Source organism: Pelodiscus sinensis, chromosome 20, assembly GCF_049634645.1.
Source record: "Pelodiscus sinensis isolate JC-2024 chromosome 20, ASM4963464v1, whole genome shotgun sequence".
Classification (NCBI taxonomy): domain Eukaryota; kingdom Metazoa; phylum Chordata; order Testudines; family Trionychidae; genus Pelodiscus; species Pelodiscus sinensis.
The window spans coordinates 20,443,696-20,471,255 of record NC_134730.1 but is presented as its reverse complement, the minus strand read 5'-3'; the positions used below and the strand labels follow the sequence as shown (position 1 = coordinate 20,471,255).

Here is a 27,560-nt window from a genome sequence, read left to right as displayed (position 1 = left end):
TGGAGCCATTGTATGCCTTTTTATTAAAAAAAAAAAAAAAAAAAAAAGAGGTGAAGAGAAGCATTTTCGGGGACAAGTAGACTTCTGAGCTTTTTTGAAAATTCGGAAAAAAAATATCAGTGGTTAAAGTGGGAGACCTATATTCCATTCCCGATAATGCCATTGAGTTCTTTTGTGATCGTGAGCAAGCTTTTTAACTTTCCTGTGTCTCTGTATCCCCTAATGCTAACTGGCCACCTTTTGTAAAGTAGCTGCATAGCCCTGATTTGAAAGATGCTGGTACAAGGTATCTTTTTTTTAATCTTTCCCATTTTCTCAAACAACATATTCTTGTAATTAATTAATTATGAAAGAGTAGAAGCAAACTATTGCAGAGGAATTCTTCTGATGAAGACTGCATATCAGATTGTGCAGGCATTTCAGGACCTCAGTACTGGGGTTTAAAATGAGATCAATTTAGTGCTAATGTCTGCTAATGGAGCTCTGTGAAAGTGGTGCCAAATGATTCTTAGAGGATATGATACTTTTATTAGAATTCTGGCTCATGGGAAGCTGGCTGGCTGATGTTTTCATTTGTGTTTGATGGTTTCTTTGCACAGAAAACCTGATATTTGATATTCATAGAATCATAGAACTGGAAGGGACCTCCAGAGGTCATCAGATCAAGTCCCCTGCACTCCTGAGAGGGCTGAGTACTTTGGCTTGTCAGTCAGAAGACTGTTCCAAGAGTTGGCCTCAGTTTTACATTGTAAACTAAAACATGCCTGAGATCTCAACTGTATTAAACTGTTACATTAAAATGATCTAATACGTCTGATTGCTTAAGTGTGATGCAGGCAGTCCCCGGGTTACATGGATCCGACTTACATCGGATCCCTACTTACAAACGGGTGAGGCAACCCCAGCAGACCAGGGAGACGCGAAGCTAGCACCCCCTCTCCCCCCGCAGTAGGCCAGGGAGACGCAGAGCGGCTTTTCTCAGCAGACACCTCATCTTGGGAATAAAGGACTGAGGGAAGTGAGGTGTGGGAGAATAAAACTGAGCTCTGGAGAAATGTTTGGCTAGAGTTTCCCCTACAATATGTACCAGTTCCGACTTACATACAAATTCAACTTAAGAACAAACCTACAGTCCCTATCTTGTACAGAACCCGGGGACTGCCTGTACTAAAGAGCCTGATTCTACAGTTCATACAGGAATAATCCCATCTAGTGAATTCCTGGCTCTTGAGTCCCTCCCGTCTAGTGAATAGAGCACTAGATGGGAGGGACTCAAGAGCCAGCAATGCAATCCTCTGCTCTGTCACAGACTTCCTGTATGACTTTGTTAGTCATTTAATATACTCTGTTCCCTGCTTCACAGGTTTTCCTACTTTCAAAAATTTGTGAGGATAGAATTAGGACTGAGGCACTCGTATATGTTGAAAAAGGTGAGGCAGGTAGCTAGCCAGAACAACAAAATGTATGGACCTTGCTTCTATAGTTAGTTCAGTATTTTTAAATTTATATTTAAATTATAAAGTCTATTCTCTGAAGTTAACATCCATGAAAGATTCTCACTCATAGTCTGAGCTCCTTATTCATGAGACTGACAAGAACTCTGTTCAGTTGGAAGAGGTATGATGTCAGCAATAACAGAATGGAGCACAAGCCACACATCTTTGTTGCCATGTGCCTCTTGTTGAACATTCCAATCAGTTCTGTCTTAACTGTGGCCAGTAAAGGAGCTCCGTACAGGCGCCCAGTGCTCTTAATTTTTCTTTTGCAGGGGTGAGACCTAAGGAGCAAGGAAAACTACTCAACAGCTTCAACACTGCCAACGAACAGGACAGTGCCATTCTGATAACCACACTGATAGCATCATTTGCCACAGTTGGCCAAAAGACGCAGAAGGGGTGAGAACTCAGCAAATGCCACCCTAAATTCCCAAGAGGGAGCGCATCCAAATCCTTGACGACTTCCAGGTTGACTTCTATAACTCTAGCACAAGCACAGTCCCAAGTGCTTCAAAGGAAAAAGCCAAATCAGCCACCACAGCAGAGCGCCAGGACTTGACACTGGGCTGTCAAGGCAGATCTGGTCCCTCAGTAAGCCTAGAGGGACAGCTTTGTCACTGAAGTGTCCTGCCGACTGCCATGGAGTGGCCAGCAAAATGAAGGGCTCTATAAGCATTATGTCTTCAATGCCCTGTTGATGTCAGTTGTACTGATCTCTGACTTATTAGATCAGGAAGAGCTTCTGTCAAAGTCCCAAACTCTAGATAGCTTCATAGCAAGGCTCCTTCTTTCATTCACTTGCTTGGGACAGTGATTTTGGGTATCAGTATTTGTAATCAGTCCGGGTCTGCTGCTGCTGCTGCAAAGTTCACAGTGTCAGTTTCAAGGCATTCCCTTCTTTCTGTGCCATGGTCTGTAGACTCTCCTTGTGAAGTTTTAATTCTTGTTCAGGGCTGGCTCTTGTACGTTTAGAATTTATGCTCCCAATACAAAAAGCTCCAGTCTCAACCCCGTGTAGCCAATGTTGGTGCACTATTACTATTTTTTTCATCCTTCCAAGTCTCACGATTCACATGATTGTATAGATGCAGGCTGAGGATTGGGGTGATAAAATGTACAGTTGGGACTCTGAGTCAAAAGACTCTAATGCTAAATACTTTTCCACTATAGATCACCACCAGAATAGTGAACTTCTGGGAAATAGCAGCATCCTTTGTCAGAAACTGTCCAAGGAAACAACCTTTGTAGATTTCTGCACCAGTTTTAACTCAGGGAACCCAGTTAAGAGACCTGGATCAGGAGCCCCCATCTGCCAGGGTTGCTGTGTCCTTTACTGATCTTGGGGAGGACTCACTTGATGGAAAAGTGGCAGATCCCCTCTTAAACATCTCAAAGGTGATCATAGTATGTTGTTCCATAAAAATGCTACTAGTATAACCGTCTTTCTCCCATGAGAGCTTAATGATGGAGTTGGTCATGCTAGAGATAAGACCTGCCATATGTTCAGGATTGCACCCTGAAATCCTTAGATACAATACTAAGATGTTTTAAATGAGGGATTTTCTAGTCTGTTGCTGCTACTTTTTGCATGGTGGATTGTCAAGAGTTTATGGCCAAAGATTCAGTGGAGATGGGAAGAAGTCTAGATTTTGTTTTCTTTCCCAAAAGAAACACAAAAAGTGTGTGAAACTAGTTGGAGGACATTGGTGTGGTGTGAGCTGTTTTCACTATGAGTGTGATGTTGGTGAAAGCCATGCTCATCTGTATGTACGGGTGTAGGAGATCCAGAGAAAGCTGCATTGTTACATTAGAGAATTTTTAGAGGGTGGTGGTGATGGGAAGAACTTTTACATGAGCCACAGAATACTCTGGATTTGAACAGAGTAACATGCTATGACTTCAGGCAAGTCTTGTGATGTCTTTTGTGCTTTGATAATTCCAGCTGGAATTTCTGGATGAAATTCAAAACTCAAATGCAAACTGGTTGCTGTGTCTATTTTGAAACTTTTTGATTTAATAACTTCCAGAAGGGAAGTAGGCTGTGCCCATTACAGACAAAACCTGCTGTGTATACCGTAAATGATCCTGGCTCTACAAACTCTCTCCCTGATACATTTATATTTCTGTATGTGAAGGCTGGCTATGTCTAGTATAAACAAAACCCAAATACAGTTTTGGTGTTGGTGAAATCTAAAAGCAGACTATGTGTTTTCAGGTTGAAATGTCAGATGTGTGACTTAGTGAGGAGGCTACTGAATATATATAAAAAAAGCTGAATTTTCTTAGTATTAATAAAAATGCAAAGAGATGGTGAAATTAATATAATTTAGGCACCATTAATGTAATGGCATCTAGAGTCCTTGGAGAATAATGCATTGTCTGTTCTGAGAAAATGATTGGCATCAGCTCCCAGTGAAGTAAATGGGCATTAGGACATTGCCCTGTTTTTTTGGGTAGGAAAATATTTTACATTGACTGCAGCACTGTATTAACTTTTTGTATAGTGCCTTGTATAATATATTTTAATAGGATATTGAGAGATGTACATTTATAGACTTTTTCTTTTCCCCCTTTCCCTCACCATTCCTCCCTTACTCTCTTAAGTATTATAAAGATTTCTATTGTGCAGACTTAAGGCTTGACAGCAAGGTACTGAGTAGCTTTGCTTTCCATTGACTTCATTGAGTACTGAGGAGGCTCAAATCCTTGCAGGAATTGTCTCCTAATGCACAAATACAGGAGTCACTGTTAAGATATGTCATCCAGGAGGCTAAGACAAGGAAAACATTGTCCTCAGAGCTGTCCTCGTGCACATATACTCTGGGAAATTCATGGCTCCTTTTCTCTGCTCAGTGCCTCTGGCTAATCTGGTACCCCCAGGCTTGGGAACAAAATATGGAGCTTACTTAAAATATGGAGCTTTTCACCTGTTCATCTCACAGCACCCTATAAAGGTGGGTAAAAAACGTTTGTTCCTGTTTATACAGATAAGGAAACAAAAAGGTACAGAAAGGCAAACTGATTTGTCTTGGTTGTCATAGAGCCAGTGTTAGAGGTAGGAATAGAATCTTGCTTTCCTGATTTCAGTTTGATGCCCAATCTACTGCCTCATTGCATTCATCCATGTAACATCAGGTGGGAAAGAGTCTGTCTTACTATAAATCATTGACAACTCTTTTAAAATTTTATTTTCAGACTAGATCAGGTTGCCAATTACTTCAGTATTGATTAACAAATATTTCCTTTTCTAGGGATGGATGAATGAAATTTATAATTATGATCCAGAAACTTACCACGCTACATTGACTCACTCTGTCTATGTGCGACTGGAAGGAAGCTCGTTAAGACTTTCAAAACCCAATAAAAATGTTTCCAGAAGGGCTATTTACAATGAGTCTAAGACTGATGTAATCTACATTGGCCAGAAAATTTATGATCTTACAGACAGCAAGGTGAGTTTTATTTAGTTATGCTGCTAATTTCTGTAATAAAGTATTAGTTGTTTAATTTCCTCTATCATGAAAATGAAAACTGTTTACTTACTGATTAGCTTTCAAACTATTATGCTGATTTAATCTGCTAGCATAAAAGGGAACAGATGTTAGCCAGTGGCTATTTCATGTTGAAGACTGATCTACAATTAATCTTTTCTGTGGCTATGAAAACATTGAGGGGAAATGAGACATTTTTGGGCTGGTATCTTTTTTTTACACAAGAATTCCATTACAATGACGCATGCATGAATCTTGCTATAAAAGGAATAAAACCAATGGGGATGATGTTAAGCATCCTCTTGAAAACTTACAAAAGGGACAGGGAAAATAAATTAGCAAAGCAAAAGGGCATTTTAAAATTAGTGCCTCCCCCTTTTTCTTCACGTAAATATTCAGAGTCCTGGAAGTGTGCAGTGTAGGAAGGAGTATTGAGTATTGTTTCTCATTTACATTAAAATATGCCTAATGTTGTGAAACCTGCAGTGATTTTTGCTTGTTTCAAGACCAGAAAAGTATTTAGTGCCCAATCATTTTTGTCATTGTACAAGTGGAGGGAATACAGATTACATGGGTGAAGCAGGAGTGGGAGGTAGATGGATAGATGGACGAAAGGGATGACTGTATCATGTCTTTTCCCACTACCAGGCTGAGGGAGTCCCGCTTTAGGTAGGTACACTATGGGTTGTGTAAAAATCAAGACAGGAGTGGAAGGAAGTGAGGCTGGGGAGATGTTTACCCTAAGTTACCTCTCTCTCTCAAATCTGTGGGTGATCTGAGCATAAAATTACAGTTGACTTATCAGTTGACTGTGTCGGTTACATTCAGCCTTCTGGGAGGTGGCTTTACTGCGGCAAGGCTGTGAAGCTGCCTCCCTGGGAGTCAGGCGGTCAAACGCTGGCAGCCCTGCTCCTGGGGAGGCTTCGCTGCAGGCTCTGTAGTACAAAGTTGAGTTTTATATTGCAGAGCCTGCAGCATGTATAACCATGTGTCCATTGACATTTTCAGCAGTTATACGGTTACCCTGGTACATGATATTTAACATTCTTAGATTGCATATATTCTGCTTGGAATATAATCATCAAATACTCAGTTTTGCTTTCTGGATTCTATGTAGTCACATAGCACAAGTACCGCAAACCTCAAGCTTTCAAAAATGATGCGTTTGATCCCAAATGGAAAACAGATTTTAATGTATTCATGTGATTCCAGGAGTGTAATCTACCTGAGTGTGACCTGGTTTAAATAAGGCTCATTGCTAAAGCTCTCCATATCATTTTAGATGGGTAGGGCCTGTTGATCCATCAATGAGTTGAACACTCACCACTCCCATTAAACCCAGAGAGAACTGAGGTCATTCAACACCTTGTCAAGTGAAACCTGGCTATTTTCATCAATTAATGCACAATATTATACATTAATTTGTAATTTATTTCTATGGAATTTCTCTTTTTGTTCTGGGTTTTTTTAATCTGACTCTCTCACTTTTTATTTTACAGATTTACCTGGTTCCCAAGAGTCTGGCTCGAAAACGAATTTGGAATAAAAAGTATCCGATTTGCATTGAACTTGGTAGACAAGAAGATTTTATGGCTAAGGCCCAGACTGATAAAGAGAACTTAGAAGAAAAGTCACCTGCAGAAAATGTTGACTTAGGCAGTGAAGAATCTAAGAAACCTCAAGATGGGACAAAACCCATTAGCCAAAAGGATCAAATACTTTATCTGTTTGGAAGAACGGGTAGGGATAAAGAAGAATGGTTTAGGAGGTTCCTTCTGGCTTCCAAGTTAAAGTCTGAAGTGAAGAAGCCACTGAGTTTATGTGGAAACAAGCCAGGTACGAGAGTATGTGGGGAAGAAGGGGTCTTATATACAAATAGCTGGTGACTTTTTTAAAAAATTAACTAAGGAACAGTTTTATAAAAAGAGTTAGGGAAAGTACAGAGAAAGCTTCTATAAAACTGAATGTCTTGCTAGTGTTTGTAAGAAACCAATTTAAGCATTAGTTCTTAAAAAGCAAGTCCAAAAATAATCATGCAGAATTTGATGTTCCCTAAAATTGTGATGGAACAGATTTTAGAGATCATCTATTAAGTTAACGACTGTATATGTGGTTTTTACAAAAAGGGCTCAGTCCTCTAGGGTACGTCTAAACTACATGGCTCAGTCAACGGAGCCATGTAGATTTGTTTGTTCTGCAAAGGGAAATGAAGCTGCGATTTAAATAATCGCGGCTTCATTTAAATTTAAATGGCTGCCCCGCTCTGCCGATCAGCTGTGTGTCGGCACATCAGGGCAGTCTGGATGCTCCCCTGTTGACATGAAAGCCCTTTATCGACCTCCCCGGTAAAGCTCATCCGACGAGGCATAACGGGGAGGTCGATAAAGGGCTTTCAGGTCGGCACGGGAGCGTCCAGACTAGCACGCTGAGCCGACAAACAGCTGATTAGCTGTTTGTCGGCTCAGCGCGGCAGCCATTTAAATTTAAATGAAGCCGCGATTATTTAAATTGCAGCTTCATTTTCCTCTGCTGTTCAGTCTAATCTACATGGCTCCATCGACAGAGCCATGTAGTTTAGACACACCCCTATTGTTGAAGTCTATGCAGTTTTTGCAGCTGACTTTAGTGGGCATAGGCATTAGATCTGTATTCTGCCCTCCCCCTTCTTTTGTTAAAATATTAAAACTTTCTCATGGGTAGATTGATACATATTTTTTGAAACATCCATGTATGCTTGCAGTGCTCTTTAAATTTTAAATTCTTTTGCCTTCATGTCAGATGCACCTAGCAAGAAACATGGTAAATGGAGGGACATCTTCGTAACACAGTAAAACTCCTATTGTTCAGCATCCAGTGGTCTGGCATTCCCGATAGTCAGCACTAAGTGGAACCTGGAAGTGCTCCGGCCAGCCGGACAATTGGAGCTGCTGTGAGCCCCATGGGTGCTCATGTCTGGAAAAGGGAAGGGTAGAAGAGGGGAAGAAGATTTATATCACTGTGACAGGTCTTCCGGGACCTGCTCTGCGTCCGGCCGGGGGGTGAGGGGTGGGTGGGGAACGGCTCAGCGAGGGGCGAACCCTCCATCATTTTGCAGGAAGGCGGGGGAAGCAGAGCAGCTGGGGTGCTGCCTGATTGGTCCTGAAGTGCCGATCCTCAGCCCCCTGCTTGGCGCCCAGCAGCACCCCAGCTGCTCTGCTCCACTGCTTCCCCAAGTCCGCTGCTCGTCAGTTTCGGCAGCAGCAGTGGCGGACTTGGGGAAGCGGCGGAACAGAGCAGCTGGGGTGCTGCCGGGTTGGTCCTGCAGTGCCGCCCCTCATCCCCCTGCTCGGCGATAACTACTGCAGTCTGGAGGGTGGGTAGCCCACTCCCCTCCCGGAAACTCTCGGCGGCCGTACGGGACTTCCTCCACCTTCCTGCAAAACGGTAGGGGGTTTGCCCCTCGCCGCACTGTTCCCTGCCCACCACCCAGAGGCAGTGTGGGTCCCGGCAGACCTGTCACAGCGCCCCGCCGGAGTACCTCCTGATACTCCAGCATATTCGATAATCCGGCACCACCTAGGTCCCAAAGGTGCCGGATTATCGGAAGTCTACTGTAACTTCAATGGTTGGATCAAGTGTTTGAAGTATTGATTTTTGAAAACATGCATTGGTGTAATCTTAAATTTCCTTTCTCTCTCCTTATCATGCCTCCCTATTACAAATTTTTCTCTTGAAATGTGTTCCATAATTTCTGGAACATAGGTCTCTGATATGCAAATTCAAAACAGGTATTTTGTACATTTCTCCTGTGGATTATAAATTTCAAACATTCAATTCCTTGGACAATCTGTATAATCCTTATAGTCTAAAATTATGTATAGTCTGTACTTGCCCATGGCACTCTCCAGCAAAACTACTTGAAAATCAAGCATGTATTATACAGATGATCACAGACCTACTTGCATTTGAACAATGGGGCCAACAGACTCGCTGGGCCCCTGGGCTAAACGTGGTGGGGCATCTCTTTGCCCAAGAAGGGATGGGTCCTTGGGCAACAGGGGCAGAGTTAGGTCTTGCCTCACCCAGGCAGACCTCAGTGCTGCCCACAGCACACCACATGGGGAGCCAGCAGCAATTTAGCAGCAGCAATGGCCGAGAGCCCCAGGCCCTTTTTGAATCACCTGGTCTCAGGGCAACTGCCCCCTATACGTCTGTTGGTGGGCATGCATATGAATTGATAGAGAAGTTTGACATCTCCAGTTGTATGCGTTGCTGCTGAATATTGAATCATTCAAAATACTGGAAAATTAGAGTTTAAGGCCATCTAAACGTATATAACTATGGAATTTCTTGTAGCCTTGAGTGATGGAAAAGCACTGCTTTCAATTGTATCTTTTTATGAAACAAATCAAGCACAAATAACCTTGTTGTCATCTGTGTTTTTAACCTCCCCCCCCAAAAAAAACCCCTAGAATCACCAAAGTGATAAACATGCCTCATGCTTGACTCTGCAGCCATCCATTTTTGTGGTCTGCTACTTGTTTTGCTGTTCTCCTACATTCTTTGCTCTCTTTATTAATGGCTGTTACTTCTTCTGCTTCAGGGTTCTTGACATCACACAGCAGAACTAATAGCCAGTCTGGAATTCTTACACATAGTCGCAGCAGTAGCAAAGGAAGCGTAGAAGAAATCATGTCGCAGCCTAAGCAAAAGGAACTGGCAAGCAATGTACGACAGAAAATGCTTTTGGACTACAGCGTGTACATGGCGAAGTGTGTTCCACAAGAAAATAAAAGCCCTGTGGTTAGTCCAGTCGGGAGTGCAGACAGTAGCCCTACTTCTGTGAAAAAGGTAAAGTCCTTTGCCTAGAGTACTTCTATGAGAGACGTTTTAAGATCCTGTGACTTTTTGATGCTTATTGCTTTAAAGAGTATAAGTTGTATAGAAGGAAAAAGACAATAAGCCTGGAAAGTGCAGCTTTAATCTGAAAACTGATTGTGAAAAATGGCATTGTGAGAATCTGTGTTTGTCCTTCAGCAACTTCCTTGGAAGGCTATTATTGCTAAGAGCCAGTCCTTTAGGCTCAACTTGGGATCTCTGAAGACTGGCTTATCTGACATCAGCACCAAAAATGATTCTGTAGGCCAAGTTTTTCTTTAGCTTTTCACTTCCTTCAGTGGGTGTTAACATAGGGGTAAACCTATTTCATTACTTAAGCTTACTCTCCTACAGCTGTGCTCATGCTGCAGTAGTAAGAATAGTAATTAGTTCTTTGAGTGCTTGCCTATTTCCATTCCACTTAAGTGTGTACACACTGCATCCACAGATTGTCAGAGAGGGTATGTCTAGATTACATGGCTCTGTCGACGGAGCCATGTAGATGAGTTTACTAGACATAGCAAAATGAAGCGGCGATTCATTTACATCAAAATGGCCGCCGCGCTGTGCCAACGATCAGCTGATCGGCACAGCGGGGCAGTCTAGACGCTCCGTGGTCAACAAGGGAAGCCTTTGTTGACTGTTCCGGTAAACCTCGTTTCACGAGGGATACCGGAGCGGTCAACAAAGGCTTCCCTTGTTGACTGTGGAGTGTCTATACTGCCCTGCTGTGCCGATCGGCTGATCATCGGCACAGCGCGGCGGCCATTTTGATGTAAATGAATCGCCGCTTCATTTTGCTATGTCTAGTAAACTCATCTACATGGCTCCGTCGACAGAGCCATATAGTCTAGACATCTAGACATACCCAGAGTTTTCCTTTAGTAGTACCCATTGGGTCAGCAGGAGATCCCCCTGGAGTGGTGCCGCCGTAGTGGTGTGTGTATATATACCCCTGCTGACTGTCCACTCCCTCAGTTCCTTCTTACTGCCTGTGATGGTTGTTGCTGTCATTTTGCTTGCTTGCAAGTGTGATCCCAGTAGTTTCGGACATAGCAGTTAGTTAGCACCTAGCTGAGCACCGTTGTTCTCCAAGTTGCTTTCCCCATTAGTTTAAGTCATTCGTTTACAGTTATAGTTAGTTAGTGTTTGTGTTGGGTCAGGGCTCGCCTTTGCATCCCTTTCCCGTCCCGTGCCTGAGGCATGCCAGGGCCTCACAGCTTTAAGCCCTGTGTGGACTGCGCTAATCCTGTGCCCTGTGGAGACCCACACGATTCGTGCTTAAAGTGCCTGGGTAAGGCCCATGTCCCCGTCAACTGCAGGATCTGTCACAGTTTTAAGCCCCAGACTCAGTGCAAAAGAGACTTGTGCTTGAAAATACTCCTGGTGGAATCAGCACTCTGCCCGGGACTGGCCACGGATACAGCACTGGATTTTCACAGTGCACCACCCTCAGTGAGGGAAGCTCCCGGATGCTCTGGGGCCTCGATGGCATTGAGGTGCCCCTCTGCTCAGCACCGCTCATGGTTGCTGTTGCCTTAAAGAAGAAGAGAATGGAGAGAGGCAGATCGCCACCTCGATATGTGCCTGTGGTGCACTCCCAGTCTGGGCATCCTGATGTGCCTGCACTGGTTGCAAGGCCTGCTGCTCCTGGGCCTGAGCCTGGCAAGTCGAGCGTGGCCAGAGAGCACAGTCCAGAAGAGGAGACTGTGCTTGTTGATCGGCCTTACCCACCAGACTCCTTTGAGGTGGAGTTGATTGAGTTGACTGTGAGTCCGCCTTCGCCATCCTCAGTGCACCGTGACTGGTCCTGAGCCCATACTGGGATTTCGGCACCAGATTCTGGCAGACAACTGTTGACACTGGCACTGGTTCTGGCCCATTTGAAAGCTTTGGGCCCGGCGGAATGTGCGGCGGTGCACACGTTGATGCTGGCACTGGTACCAGTGGTGCCCTTGGTGCTGGCGGTGACACTTTCCCAGGAGTCGAGGGAGAGCTCAGTTTCCAGTGCTTCTATCCTGGTGGCACAGTCTATGGCACCAGAGCATCTGATGCCCCCGGCGCCTATCGGGCACCGGGACAAGCCGGTGGCAATAATCCGACACGCCTCACAGCACAGCTCACCAGGCCCATCTTCAGCTCCACCTTGGTTGTCTGACTACTCCTTGGACTCCAACATGGATTCAGTGCAGTCCCAGGTTACAGACTCATGTTCCTGGTCCTTGCACTGCTCCTAGACCAAGTGTCATTCCAGATCCTGGCACTGATCTAGGTTCTGGTATTGTTCCTGATCTTGTACCTGACCTCCCTAGTGGCAACACCTGGAGCAGTGACCTTTCTGGACCCTGTGGGCATATCAAGCCCGAGGAACATCCCTTCTGTTGTGGGCTCCTCACGCTCCATGCCATGGGTGCCACCCTTCGCTGTGCTGCTACCTAAGTCACTGGCATCTGGTCAGGCCATATCAATCCCTTAGGCCCTTGCTGGAAGAGACTGGGGACCAGGGCCCTCCGAGCCAAGCAACTCCATCTCATAGTTTGGAGCGACCTCAAGAGCACGAGGAATTGACAGTATGCGAGTGCTCGTTGTCCTCCCCGGATGAGGCCTTGAGTCTGGCTTCTCGATCAATGCCAGCCATGGATTCCCAGGCCCATCAGGACCTCCTCAAGAGACTGGCACAGAGCCTGGGGTGCAGCTAGAGCGGGCCTCTGAGGACTCCAACCTGACGGTGAACATCCTCAAGTTGGAGGCCCTATCTCAAGTGGCCCCGCCTTTGAACAAAACTGTGGGCAAGATCATTAAGGCCTTTTGGAAGATGCCTCCATTCTTCCCACAAGAGAGCGGGGCAGAAGTACTTTGTCCCCCAGGCAGGATATGAGCATCTGTTCTTGCACTCCCCACTGGGCTTGATCATGGTGCAGGCCGCTAACCACCACGAGTATCAGGGACAACCCACCCCTATCCCCAAGAATAAGGAGGCCAATCGGGCAGATCTTTTTGGCCGCAACACCTACTCCTTTGGGAGCCTCCTGCTCAGGATCACCAACCAGCAGGTGCTCCTGAGCAGATACATTTCCACCGTGCCTGGTCACATATCACAATGGACTGCTAGGTCCTAGGAATGGTGCAAAGTGGATATTTCATCCCGTTCTGCTCCCACGTTCTTCCCCATCCCTCTTCAGGGACTCCTCTCACAAGTATCTCCCTATGGTTGGAGGTGCAACAGCTCCTCGATCTGGGGTCTGTGGAAAAGGTTCCGTGGGAACTCAGGGGAAGGGGGTTCTACTCCCGTAATTTCCTGTTCTCAAAGGCCAAGGGCGGCTTCCGCTACATCCTGGACTTGAGGAGGCTAAATGATTTTATAGTGAAGTCAAAATTCAAGGTGGTAATGTTGGCCTCGATCATTCCGTCCCTAGCCACAGGAGACTGGTATGCTACCCTCGATCTCAAAGATGCCTATTTCTACTTTTCTATCACACTCCCTCACAGGCATCTCCTTCTGTTCCTGGTGGGCCATGATCATTATGAATTCACAGCCCTCCCCTTTGGCTTCTCTACAGCTCCTAAGGTATTCACAAAGTGTATGGTGTTCTTGAGGAAACGTAGGGTTCAGGTCTACCCCTTACTAGATGACTGGCTCATAAGGGATTCCCCCCCTTCCCAGGTTTTGGAGCATATATCCCTTGTCAGGGACACGCTTCTCAGGCTGGGCCTCATCTTAAAATAGGTCTAGTCCACTTTTAACCCCCCCCCCCATAGGATAGAGTTTGGGGTGGCCTGTCTGGATATGACATGGGCCAGGGCCTCCTTGCCCATGGCCTGCTTCGTGGCAATAAAGGAGGCCATCCTGAGATCCTGAGGCTCCAATCATTCCTCATCACGATGGCCGGATGTTACATTAGGATGTTGGGGTTTATGGCAGTCTGCATTTATGTGGTGAGAGATGCCAAGCTCAGGATGCGACCGCTCCAGCTCTGGCTGGTGAGAGTCCACAACCCGCCTTCCAGCATATAGACAGGGTGGTGACAGTCCACATGGACGTGCTCAAGTCTCTCGACTGGTGACTGTGAGGAGGTGGTCTGTGAAGGGGTGCCATTCTACAGCCCTTCCCCATCCATCCAGCTGGTGATGGATGCTTCAGATATGGGCTGGGGAACCCATTTCAGGAAGCTACAGACTCAAGGTGCGTGATCTCCCATGGACCTCTCCCTCCACATCCACGTGAGGGAGCTGAGGGCTGTTTGCCTCACGTGAGGTATTTTCCTACCACAGCTCTGAAACAGGTGTGTTTTGATATTGACGGACAACACAGCAGCAATGTATTATATAAACAGACAGGGTGGTGCTCGCTCTTATCCCCTGTGCAGGGAAGCCCTCTCCTTCTGTGGGAGCTCTGTGTAACCCTTGACATTCACCTGGGGGCCTCCTACCTCCCTGGGGCCCAGAACACGTTGGCGGATCATTTCAGCAGGCCCTTTGAGGGGCATGAGTGGTCCCTCAGGGCGGATGTGGCTCTGTCCAGCTTCCACAAGTGGGGTTTTCCCCACCTGGACCTGTTCACGACCTGCGGCAACAGGAAGTTCCCCCGCTTTTGCTCCCTCTTCAGCCACTGCCCAGGGACACTGGAGGATGCACTAGGCCCCAGAGCCTATTGTATGCCTTCCCCCCCCTATTTCTCCTGATTCACAAGGTCAGGGAATTCAGGGCTTCCATGATCCCAATAGTCCCAGTGTGGCCTCGCCATCATTGGTTCCCGGCCATCCTCGAGCTCTCAATGGAGTGGTCCCTGGCCCTTCTGTACCCGGAACTGATCTCTCAGGAGTTCGGCAGGCTTTGGCACCCGAACCTCTGATTTCTGCACCTCATGGCATGGAAGCTGTGTGCTGACTGCCATGAAGAGGCAGTGTTTGGACTGAGTTCAGTCAGTTCTCCTGGGAAGTTGTAAACCCTCAACAAGGGTCTCTTACTGGGTGAAGTGGAAGCGCTTCATACTCTGGTCAGAGGGAAAAGGATTCTTCCCCATGAAGGCCCCAGTCCTGGCTTTTTGGATTGCCTCTTGGACCTTAGAACCTAGGGCCTGGTCCCTTCCTCAGTAAGGGTGTACTCGGTGGCTATCTCAGCCTTCCACTCAGCATCGTGGGGCAGGTTTGATTTCATGGACCCTATGGTACATCATTTTCTTAAGGAGTTGATCAGGTTTATCCCCAGGTGTGTAAGCCCCTGCCCCTCTCGCACCTAAACCTGATGCTCTCTAAGCTCATGGCCCTGCCCTTTGAGCCATTGGCAGTGTGCTCTCTCCTGTACCTGTCCTGGAAGGTGTCATTCCTTGTAGTCATTACCTCTGCTAGGCAAGTTTTGGAGCTGTGGGCTATAACGGTGGACCCTCCGTACAAGGCCTTCAAGGATAAGGTCAGGATTCAACCTCACCCTACATTCCTGCCCAATGTGGTGTCCCACTTCCACCTTCATCAGGACATTTTTCTATCAGTCTTTTACCCCAAACCCCACAGTTCTGGGATAGAGTAGGCTTTACACACCTTAGATGTTAGACGAGCTCTAGCCTTTTATTTGGATAGGACTAAACCCTTTCATAAGTCTTCTCTCCCCCCCCCCCCCCAACTATCTGTGTCCATAGCCAACAGAATGAAGGGCCTTCTGGAGTCAGCCCAGCGTATTTAGTCCTGGATCACTTCCTACGTCAGGGTGTGTGACGGCGAGTTGGGGTTTCTCCTATCCTGCACCCCCGTAGCAGCCAGAACAGTCTCCGCCGGCCAGTAGAATAGAGGGGGGTTTATTGATTTTCCAGAATACAGCACAGCACAAACGTGATGTGGCTACCGGGGGCAGGGCCAGGATGGCTCAGGCCCCTAGGGTTAGGGTCCATCACCCCTAGCCCCCAGCTTAGCCTGTACTCTCCATGCTTCCAGACAGCAACCGCCTCCCCCCAAGGCCCTGCCCACCAGCCAGGTGTTGGTCTACACCTTCCTCCCTTTGTCTCTCTCCCTGGGAGGCTGAGCCTAGGTGTCTGGGTTAATACACATTTGGGTGAGTCAGTGGGAATCACATTACAGCGCAGGGGGACACCAGGTTACAGAGCAGACAGCAGCCCTATTGTACCACAGAGTGTCCATGTGCTGGTGCAAGTTCCAGCCCTATCTATCACGGCCTATTCGATCAGGGCCTCAGTGTCTTCTGCTGCCTTCATAGCTCAGGTGCTCATCATAGAGGTCTGCAGGGCAGCTACCTGGTCATCAATGCACACTTTTGCGAACCACTTTGCCATAGCGCAGAATGCCAGGGATGACTCAGCAGTGGACAGGGCTGTATTGTAGCCTGTCTCTCTGTAGGCTCCAACCCCACCTCTTTGGGTTTGGCTTTGGAGTCACCTAAGTGGAATGGATATGACCAAGCACTCAAAGAAGAAAAAATGGTTACGTACCTTCGTAACTGCTGTTCTTCGAGATACGTTGCTCATGTGCATTCCTCATCCCACCTGCGTTGGTTCCTTCTTGCCAGAATCCTCTAAGGAGGTAGAGGGCCAGCTTGTGTATATATGCACCGCTATGGCGGCACCACTCCAGGGGGCTCCTCTGCTAAGGGAAAACTCTGACAATCTGTGCACCTGGTGTGCGCAAACCTAAGCAGAATGGACATGAACAATACATCTTGAAGAACGACAGTTGTGAAGGTAAGTAACCATTTTATCACATCAAGTAACTTTTTTGTTTAGTGTTAAGCAGATCCAACTAAAAATGTAGTTGGTATGCAGATATAATGAAATCAGGAGGAAGTCATTTAGAGATACTCTTTTCATCCATAACTGCAATTTAGTGCTGAGAAAAGACAGTTTATTCTCGTTGGCTAATATCTTTCTTAGGGGAGATATAAAACATTCAGATATGTCCATGTATCTCTACCATCTCATAATTAGGATATATTTTATGATGAGCCCATCCTCAAATGCATGTAAGTAGGGGACCACTTTCTAATGCTATTCAATACATATTCTGTTTTCAGCTCAGAATGGTCAACAATTCTGTGGACTTAAATAATCTGATGGAAAACCTCAGTCCCTTAAAACCATTACACTCAGTTGTTTTGCTTACCTCTGTATTTATGACCATTTTTGTGCATCCAATACAATACACTGTACGTTTCCATAAACAAAATGGGAGTGTCCTTCCCTCAACTGAATTGTGGTACTTAAAAGCTTCCACTATTGCCTTTTCTAAACTGTAGGGAAGTGCACTAGGAAAAACACAAATTGGCTCAGGAACTTGTGATTTAGTTTTTCAATCCATGTTTCAAAAGTGGATTCATCTCTCCAATTTTTTATATTGTGTAAGTGCATTTTTCAGTATATTTTTAAAATTCATACCAAGGAATGTTTTATTCTTCTGGGATGAAATTATTGCCAAATTGACTACTGGTGTACATTTTAACTGATGGTATTCAAGCCCAAGAGATCTAGTTTCTATCACAGGCACCCTTCCAAGAGAGTTACTTGAGGGAAAGCAGTAGAATTATCCACTTCCATTTAGATTGAAACTTGCTTTCAAATGCAATCTTCCTCACAAAAACAAAGGCGTTGTCTACACTATCGAGTTTTGTCACCAAAACTTGCCTGCTATCGACAAAACAGTGAGAACATTTACACTGCAATGCCACTTCTGGTGGTGTGGGGGGGGACGACATTCAGTTTCGGCGACAAAAAACTTCTACCCCATGAAAGCCTTTTTTCTTCCCCTCCCTTTATTGTCCACAAAGGACCAGTATAGACTCTGCTGTTTGTTGTGTGGACAGAACTGGCTTCCACCAGTATCTCACAATGACCGCCCTGACGGCTGTGCTCAATTTTTTGATCTCTGCTGCCTTACAGTCATGTGCCCCTCCTCTTTCAAAGCTCTGGGAAGTATCTGACAGTTGAGTGAGCTGCTGCTTTGGGGAACAAACAAAGAGCAAATAATTTTAATGCTCCTGCTCTACCCTGCACTAGGAACACAACGGCAGGCAGACTGCTGCTGCAGGGGCAGGAGGGTACTGAGCTGTTTTGACATTCCTCAGCATGGAGAGCTCACAGAGCTACTGATGTAACTGCTCCCAGAAGCTGAAGAGGCTGTGGGAAAATTCTGAGGGAGTGCCACGAAGCACCTGGATCAGCTCTGTCTTTCCACAACACAGAACTGTGGGATACATACCCACAGTGCATTGCTCACACTGTTGATGATGGTACCCCCACAATGTGAACATACTCTGACAAAGATTTTTGTGTTTTCAACTTTTGGGTGTTCACATAAGTTTTGTCAACAAAACTTGGTAATGTAGACACATCCTAAGTAAGGTCCCCTCTAAGCTGTGAAGCTGCACGGCGCTGCAGCTGCTTAATCAGCTCCACCTGATCAGGCAGAGCATAAGGGAGCTGTCGACAAAGGCTTCCCTTGTCGACTGATCCGTGTCTTGACGCGCACGCTGTGCTCATGATCAGCTGAGCCAGTGCAGCATGGTGGCCATTTTTATTTTAATGAAACCGAGGATATTTAAATCCCTGCTACATTGACTATGTCAGGTACCCTATTTTACATGCCTCTGTCGGCAGAGGCATGTAATCTAGATATACCCTCACTCAACCTCTGAAGCAATGATAATGGTACTGGCAAGAAGCTGAGTCATAACAGAGTTTAGGAATCCAGCAAATTCTCTTTTTCTATAAGGTCACAGCCCTTGGGAATATTAAGGGTGGCAAAGAAATCATGTTCAGCTAATTTCAAAGCAGCCACTGTGTCTCCCTGGTTATTATGCCAAAACAGAGAATGGAAGCAGGGGAGATAAATGTTAACCTAGAATTATAAAAGAATGATTGTGTTTTTATCTACTGGGTTATACTTGTGAAGTAGCAACACCACAGAAAATTAAAAAATAAACATACTGTGGAACAAAGGAAAATCTTGTTGCAGCTAGTGCAACTAATTGCACCACAAATCAAGCTGTCACCTTGTCAGAGTCCAGACGTGAGTAACTTGATCCTTCTGTTTTGAGCAAAATAACGTGTCACTTCCTATGATCTTAGGCAAGCTGCTATCACCACTATGCCCCTTTTAATACGGCAGATTTTAAATGTGTTTAGAGTCACTTATTAAGTTGTCGAGCTTCTTGGAGAATATATAATCAATGCATATCTTGATTATAATTGGCATTTTACAACAGTCATTTTAATGTACCTGAAACTATTATTAGACTCAGTTGCAGGGCTGACATAATGTTCCTTTAAGCTTCTTGGGAGCAGATTTGGAGGGAGGAGAGAGGTGTATTTATGCACAAACTTCTCCCATGAACAATAAGAGGAGATAGGTACCTAATACAGTGTGCTGGAAGACTATGCTTTATGAATCTTTGAATTAAGGTGGTTTTTGTACCTCTCCTCTATTCCTAGGAAGCACTTTAAGTATTATCTTCATCTTACTTCTGCCTGGCTGACATTCAGTCTTCACGCTGAATAGAATTGGGAATCTATAGTGCTTAGCAACAGACATTCTGAATTCTTGGGAATTAGGTGGAAGACCTGGATTAGCTCTTTGGTAGTAGACATTAACTACTGTAAAAAGAGACTTTGCAGAGAAATCCAATACATTCTTTCTGTCCTCCACATAGAATTCAGACTCCCTGCATGTGAATCTGAGGGTATGTCTAGACCAGTGTTTCCCAATTTTTTTTGACCATGGAACCCTTTCAAACTCAGAAAAATTTCAAGGAACCCCCTAGCCAGGGATTAAGTTTGTCGAGCAAAAAAAAAAAAAAAAAATAGTTCAAGAACCCAGTTTCGCACAAGTATGTACTGGCAAAGGGTAACATCAAGACGCGCAATTCGTCAGCTAAAGATGAATATTCTTGACTTTGACATAAGTCACTCCAAAATGTAATCAGAGAAACTTCTTTAAATTTTTGTATTAATTGGCCATCTGAAGCGATTTCAATTAGGTTTTCATAATCTTGTGTTGAAAAACTGACTGGCTTTTCTGTTAAACTTAATGGATTTCGAATCCAGTTATTGTTGTCATTGATGTTTAGAAAATACTTAATGATGTTCATGTATAAATCGCGGAGATGATCTGCAATGTCACTGCGAATATCTTCATCAAGTTTGTATCCATTTTCTTCAAGGAAATCATTCAGAGTTGGTAAACAATCCAAATAATTTCATCCTACAGATGAGATCCAAAACTGTAGCTTCCGTGACAATGACAAAATTTTGTCTTTCGCATGAAAAATATTTACATTCTTTCCTTGCAGCGACAGATTTACTTCATTTAGTTTTGTAAAGATGTCTGCAAGATACACAACTCTAGATAACCACAAAAAGTCTGTTAAACGATCAGACAGTTGGAATTTGTGATCCATCAGATTTGCGGAGAGCTCATGACGCAATTCAAATAATCTAACCAGCACTTTTCCTCAGGGTAGCCACCTGACTTCTGTATGTAGAAGCAGGGCTGTGTGCTGACTTCCCATATCTTCACACATAATTTTGAACAGTCTTGATTGTAATGGTCGAGTTTTTATATAATTAATAATCTGTACTGCTTCGTCCAACACATTTTTAAGACAGGGAGAAATCTTCTTAACTACCAGAGCGTGTCTGTGGAGAATGCAGTGACTGCTGGTGCAGTTTGGTGCTACATTTTTTATTTGTGTTACAGCGCCAGCCACTGTTCCTACCATTGCATCACTGCACACATCAACACATTTTTCCCAGCTTATTTGATGTGTTTTCATAAAGTTATTGATACAATTGAATATATTCTCACCAGTTGTATTGGTTTGCAAAAATTCACATAAAAGTAAGTCTTCTTCAGTAGAACTATTAAAATCATAACGGACGAATACAAGCAGAACTGCAAGACCTGCAACGTCAGTGGGCTCGTCTAATTGTAATGCATATGCATCACATAAATGCAGCCGAAAAATAAGCTCCTTCTCGATGTCAGCAGCAAGATCGTGAATACGACGTGTGACAGTATTGTTTGATAGTGGCACAGCCTCAACTTTTTTACTAGACTCCTGATCCAACATACACATCACAATATCTTTTGCACATGGTTTTATGAGTGATTCCCCAATAGTGTGTGCTTCTTCGGCAAGCGATATACGATAGCTTACTTTGTAAGACGCCTCTGTTGCATTTTCATTATCAGATTTGGCAATTTTTGACATGAAGAGTTTACTTTTTTCAAGCAATTCAAGCTTTTGCTTAAAAAAACTAATGTCTTTATCTTTGTATTCTGGATGATTTGTTTCAAAATGTCTTCGCAATTTAGCAGGTACTAAACAGCTATTAGATAATATTTTGTTGCACACTACACCACTGGGCACCTGGAGCATCTTCATTTCCATTGCTTGTGAATCCAAATGCCAAATAGTCCTCACAATACCTGCGTTTCTTATTAGTCAGCTGAAGTTTTTCATAATTAACTTGAGTTGGCTCAGTATTTTCCTTGCTGGTTTCAGTAAAAATATTGGAGTTTGAAGTACTCACTTTAAAGAGAAAAGTTCCTTCTTTTAACCAACGATCCATGGGGAATTTTGATATTAGATTGAATTCTTAAACTTAAAGTCACACACAGGAGCCACGTGTCCTCACAGTGTGTATGGAGATTTGTTCCAATCCTCACAGTGAGTAGGAGTTCCGGTGTTCCACTCACTGATCGTACTCTCCTCCCCCCCCCCCACACACACACATGCTGCCTTTACCAAGGGACCTAGCAGCAGCAACAGCTGCTTGTCCCGCTTCTGCCCGATCAACCCAAGATCCCTCTCCCGCGTCCCCCGCTGCCGCTCTGCTTTTACCACCGGACCTAGCAGCAGCTGCTTGTCCCGCTTCTGCCCGATCAACCCAAGATCTCTCTCCCGCATCCCCCGCTGCCGCTCTGCTTTTACCACGGGACCTAGCAGCAGCTGCTTGTCCCGCTTCTGCCTGATCAACCCAAGATCCCTCTCCCGCATCCCCCGCTGCCACTCTGCTTTTCCCGGTGGAAAAAGCAGAGCGGCAGCGGGGGACGCGGGAGATGTCTGAAAGGGGAGCGGGGAAGGAGCCAGCGTCTTTGCGTGCCGGGCTCCTCTGTCTCTTTATGGGCGGGGGAGGGGAGCGTTTGGGTTCTCGCGGAACCCTTATGTTCGCTTCGCGGAACCCCAGGGTTCCGCGGAGCACCATTTGGGAAACACTGGTCTAGACTACAGGCTTTTGTCGACAGAGGCTTTGTTGACAGATACTGTCGACAAAACTTCTGTTGACAAAGAGTGTCTAGACTACATCCAGTTCTGTCGACAAAGCAAGCCGCTTTGTCGACATGACAGTGTAGACGCAAAGGACAGTGTAAATGCAATAACACCTTCTGTCGACAGAACTCTGTCGAGGCTACTTTTGTCGACAAAACCCTGCAGTCTAGACACACCCTGAAAGTGGAGGTGCATACATATTGGCATTGTTGGCTCTGCCTTTATAGCTGAAATTAGAAAATTGCAATATCCAAAAAGATTATATCTTGATTTGTTTGGGATTACTCTCAAATGAGCCAAGACATGATCCATACAAATATTGCTACAAGACGCCCAGCTCAGTGGCAAGAAAATCACATAGTTTCCTCAGAGATGTTAATGTTGTGGGAGATTTTCCTCATGTTGCATTCTTATGCTTGAACTTTGCGGAGAAACATTCCCTAGCCAATTCCCCTCCCCCCCCCTTTTCATTGATTCAGCCTTCATCTTTAACTATATATAGCCCTGGTCATTCCATTATTGGACTCTTGGACATATGTGGAGGAAAATACAAAGGATTTTTGGTGCTTCTCACTTTCCTTATATTCCTTTTTTCTGATTTTTAGTTTTGCTTAGCACAAAAAAAGTTTTAGCTTTGCTTTCAGACTAGATAAGGCAAGTGAATATTTTAAATAGAAAGGTGGGGTAAAAATATTTAAATAAATATAAATAAAATAAGTGTATTTGTGTAGAAAGAAGACTTAAGCACTTGTCAGATTACTATTATCTGATATGCTATGGAATTTTGTAATTTGTTTCGTACTGAACCGTAGTTTTGCTGTTAGCATTAAAAAATAGTCTGTGTAAATATCTTATAACTTGAACACCTTCATTCTTTGCTGCAAATGACTCCATATTTGGCTAACTTAGGTCTCCACTGAGATTTTATTGTATTGATAGGGACAAATTAGGGTAAATCATGATCTCTTTGCATAATTTTGAAAATTACAGAGCTTGTTAAACAGTGTAGACATTATTTTTAATATGGCTTACCAAACAGTGAATTTCCCCAGTGTAGACAAGACCTAGATGGAAATGTTTCTTTAGACAGTGACTCAATGGTCTAAGTTGTGCTCAATAACTGTATTCTATATTTGTGTTGCCAGTTGCCAGATAGCCATACGGAAGCTGAAGTAGAGGAACGGGAGACATGGGTAAATGCTTTGCTTGGAAGAATATTTTGGGATTTCTTAGGAGAAAAGTACTGGTCTGATCTTGTGTCCAAGAAGATCCAAATGAAACTCAGCAAAATAAAGGTATCTCTTTGGGGGGGTGAGGTTACACTTCCTATTCTCCAGCGTAAGAAATTATATATTTTTTCATTTAGTCACATGTTTTATGAAGAGATTTTATTTAAAAATACTTTTAAAAACTATTTTGTACTTTTGATATAGTGTCTTGTGCCCTGATATTAACAAAAAGAGCAGACACATAATTCAGTTCTGCCACAGATTTCACTGTGGCTTCTTGGCCCTGTCACTTGACCTGGTTACAAAATGTAGATAGTCATTGTTTGTTTGATAAGACTGTGGAGGCTGAATTAATGGATATTTGCAAAATACATAGACTACGTACCCTGCTTCCCTCTTGCGGAAGAAGAAATGCAAATAGAGCGCTCATTAGCATATGTCACACTCTCATTTGCATATCCTCTTCTGATCCTTTTTGTGGCAGAGGCTTTTGTGCAAAAAAAACCGCAGTGTAGATGGGGCCATTTTGCGCAAAAAAAACCTTTTGCTCAAGAATCCTTATCCCTCAAAAAATGAGGTTTACGGGGTTCTTGTGCAAAAGGGCTTTTTTGCACAAAAACCTCTTCTGCAAAAAGGATCGGAAGAGGATATGCAAATGAGTGGCTATGCTAATGAGCGCTCCGTTTGCGTTTCCTCTTCTGCAAGAGGGAAGCAGTGTGACATAGTCATAGAGGGCCGATAGAGGTGAAAAATATTTCTCTATTTGCTGTAATGCTACTGCTTAATATTCTTTAAGCTCGCTTGACCAACAAATCTCTAAGGCTGATGTTATCCTTGTGCTACAGTGGGTTAGTTTTCTACTCATTGACACTAATACTATGAGCAGGAACCTCCAATGAGGATTACGTTGAAATGAAAACTGCTTTCGGAAATGATGTATTGACAATAGAAAGGGGTGGGGATCAGGCAGCTATAACTGTGTCCATATAAGCACATTTTATAACGGATATCTGAAGTTAAACAAGGCTTCTGTCTGGGAGTAGTTCTCAAGGCAGCATCTATCTGAATTGGAAAGGGACACTCTTCTCTCCTCCCCCCCCCCCCCCCCCGTCTCTCTCGACTGTCTTTCATGGTCTGCCCCTGGCATTCATGAATTCCTCCAAATAGCAGTAGCTAATGACAGATTTGTTCAACTCCTTAGGGAGGGAATGGAATGGAGGTGTTTATCAGTCTGTTTCTAAACACAAAAGGAAAGAATGAGCCTGCTGTCACCAATACTGGAATTTAGCTGCCAAAAACAGCTAAGAAAACATGTTACTTGTGCTACTGGAAGTAATCAATAAACTAATTCTACCCATGGCTGTTTCTGTGACCACTGAAGCAAGAGTAGTTTGAGGACAAAAGATTAGAATGAGGGAGAGAGATAAATGCTAATAAACACCATACATGTATAGGGTGATACACTATTATAAATATTTGCTGCTATTACAGGCAGAGGCATGCAATATATTTTCTGTCATTTGCTGCCTTTTGGCATTCTGAGCCTTTCACCTCCTAGGTAGTCAATATAAAGTTACTTTGCTGATGGTTTGGTGTCCTGTGAGGAATTAGTTCATGGTGTCAGTTCCTTGGCTAGTGGAGAGTTGTCCACAACACAAAAACCTATCCTCACAACTTGAACCCTAGTCACAGCAGAAAAGCCAAACATTGCCTAGAGCTGTGGAGATGGAACTGACCTCTGACTCGGAGACATGATCCTTCCGGCTCAGTTTGGAGACACATTGGGAGGGCAAACCTGTGTGTGGCAGAGGACTTCACTCTTCATGGTGGTTCCCCACTTACCATTGGGGAATGGGAAAATGTTGGGCTTCTAGTTACCTCCCCTTTGGGTCCTGGTGCCTTAGGTTACTCAGGGTATTGTAGACTTCAAATTTATGCTCAGGTGTTCTTGTTCAAGACTGTCCTCCCCTTATGTCAAACAGCCTGTGTGTTAACCCTCTTGCTCTTGCACGCTGCAATACTTTTATATGACCTTTCGAGCAATCTGATTACTGTGCAACCAACTGAGAACAGTCTCATCCCTGCTGAGCATCTTGATGCTAGGAACTTTCCCTTCATTTGGTTGGTTAAATTGCATCCTTTTTCATTTCTCTCCCAAATTCCTCCTTCCCTTAATTCTTCTAGGAATCTCAGCGGGAATGTTATTACATTATTTTTTGTATCTGCAAGTTTTGAACTCTGTAATGCAGTCAGTGATGGCACCAGTCTATACCAACGCCTCTTGCCTACATTTGGTATTACATTTAATCAGTGCTGTGATACAGAGGGGATTGCTGTGTTTGGGTGAAATTAGAAAAGACAGTATTACCTTGGTTGGGATCAGTCCTGCAAGAGACTCAGTCATGTCAGCTTCGCTACCATGCTGCATCAGTGCAGCTGTGCCAATGTAGTGCATCTGGTGAAGACAAGCTTTCTCCTATTGATGTAATTATTCCACCTCAGTGAGAGGCAGAAGCTATGTTGACAGGAGACACTTTCATACCGACATAACACAGTGTAGAGAGTACTTTAAATCAAAGTAACTTAGATGTCTCAGGGAGTGTATTTTCATACCCTTGAGCAACATAAATTGCATTGATTTTCATAGTAGTGTAGACCAGCTCTAAGCCATTTCTAATTATGGACACTTGAGTGTGTTCATAAGGTACTGTGATGGGGCAGGCCAGAGGAGTACATGAGAGTGTTAGAAGGTAAGTATATTAGCCCTACATTGACTATAAGAATGTCCATACTAGGTCAGATCAAAGGTGTCCATCTAGCCCAGTATTCTGTCTGCCGACAGTGGCCAATACCCAGATGTCCCAGAGGGAGGGAACATAACAGGTAATCCTCACGTGATCTCTTTCCTGTCTCCCATTTCCAGACAAACAGAGGCTAGGGCACCATTCCTACCCATCCTGTCTAATAGCCATTGATGGATCTAACCTCCATGAATCTGTCTAGCTGTCTTTTGAACTCTGTTAAGGTCCTAGCCTTCACATCCTCTGGCAAGGAGTTCCACAGGTTGACTGTGCACTGAGTGAAGAAAAACTTCCTTTTGTTTGTTTTAAACCTGCTGCCTAATAATTTCATTTGGTGACCGCCTAGTTCTCATATTGTGGGAATAAGTAAATAACTTTTCCTTAATCACTTTTTCCATACCAGTCATGATTTTATAGAACTCGATCATATCCCCTCCTCTTCCTTCCCCTCCCCTCCTAGTCTTCTCTTTTCTAAACTGAAAAGTGCAAGTCTTTTTAATCTCTCTTCATATTGGACTCATTCCAAACCCCTAATAATTTTTGTTGCCCTTTTCTGAACCTTTTCCAATGCCAGAATATCTATTTTGAGCTGGTGACCATATTGTACGCAGTATTCAAGATGTGGGCATACTATGGTTTTATATAGAGGCAATAAGATATTCTCTCATTCTCTATCCCTTGTTAAATGATTCCTAACATTGTTTGCTTTTTTGACTGTTGCTGCACACTGAGTGGATGTTTTCAAGGAACTATCCACAGTGACTCCAAGATCTCTCTCTTGAGTAGTTGTAGCCAAATTAGTCCCCATCATATTGTATGTGTAGTTGGGATTATTTCTTCCGATGTGCATTACTTTACATTTATCAACATTACATTTAATTTGCCATTTTGTTTCCCAATTGAATAGGTCTCTGTACACAGGGGATACGTCTAGACTGGCATGATTTTCCGGAAATGCTTTTAACGGAAAAGTTTTCCGTTAAAAGCATTTTCAGAACAAAGCGTCTAGATTGGCATGGACACTTTTCCGCAAAAGTACTTTTTGCGGAAAAGCGTCCGTGCCAATCTAGACGTGCTTTTCCGCAAAAAAAGCCCTGATCACCATTTTCGCCATCGGGGGTTTTTTTGCGGAAAACAAATCTCAGCTGTCTACACTGGCCCTTTTGCGCAAAAGTTTTGCGCAAAAGGGACATTTGCCTGAACAGGAGCAGCATAGTATTTCCGCAAAAAGCACTGATTTCTTACAGTAGGAAGTCAGTGCTTTTGCGAAAATTCAAGCGGCCAGTGTAGACAGCTGGCAAGTTTTTCCAGAAAAGCAGCTGATTTTCCAGAAAAACTGGCCAGTCTAGACACAGCCAGGGTGAATTAACAAGGGCTAACCCAGAACCAGATTTGAACCTTCAGGAATCAGTGAGG

At 44.2% G+C, this 27,560-nt stretch overlaps 1 protein-coding gene across 5 annotated transcripts in view; it reads left to right on the top strand.

The window, feature by feature from the left end:
- TEX2 (testis expressed 2) overlaps positions 1–27,560 on the top strand; it is a 149,792-nt gene that overhangs the window by 90,216 nt on the left and 32,016 nt on the right. For 4 of the 5 annotated variants that reach the window (XM_075903889.1, XM_075903890.1, XM_075903894.1 and 1 more), the window contains exons 3-6: positions 4,748–4,948; positions 6,487–6,823; positions 9,570–9,817; positions 23,260–23,409. In XM_075903889.1, coding sequence (XP_075760004.1) covers positions 4,748–4,948; positions 6,487–6,823; positions 9,570–9,817; positions 23,260–23,409 — 936 coding nt within the window. The remainder of the gene's footprint in view (positions 1–4,747; positions 4,949–6,486; positions 6,824–9,569; positions 9,818–23,259; positions 23,410–27,560) is intronic. The other variant, XM_075903893.1, reaches the window with a different exon arrangement.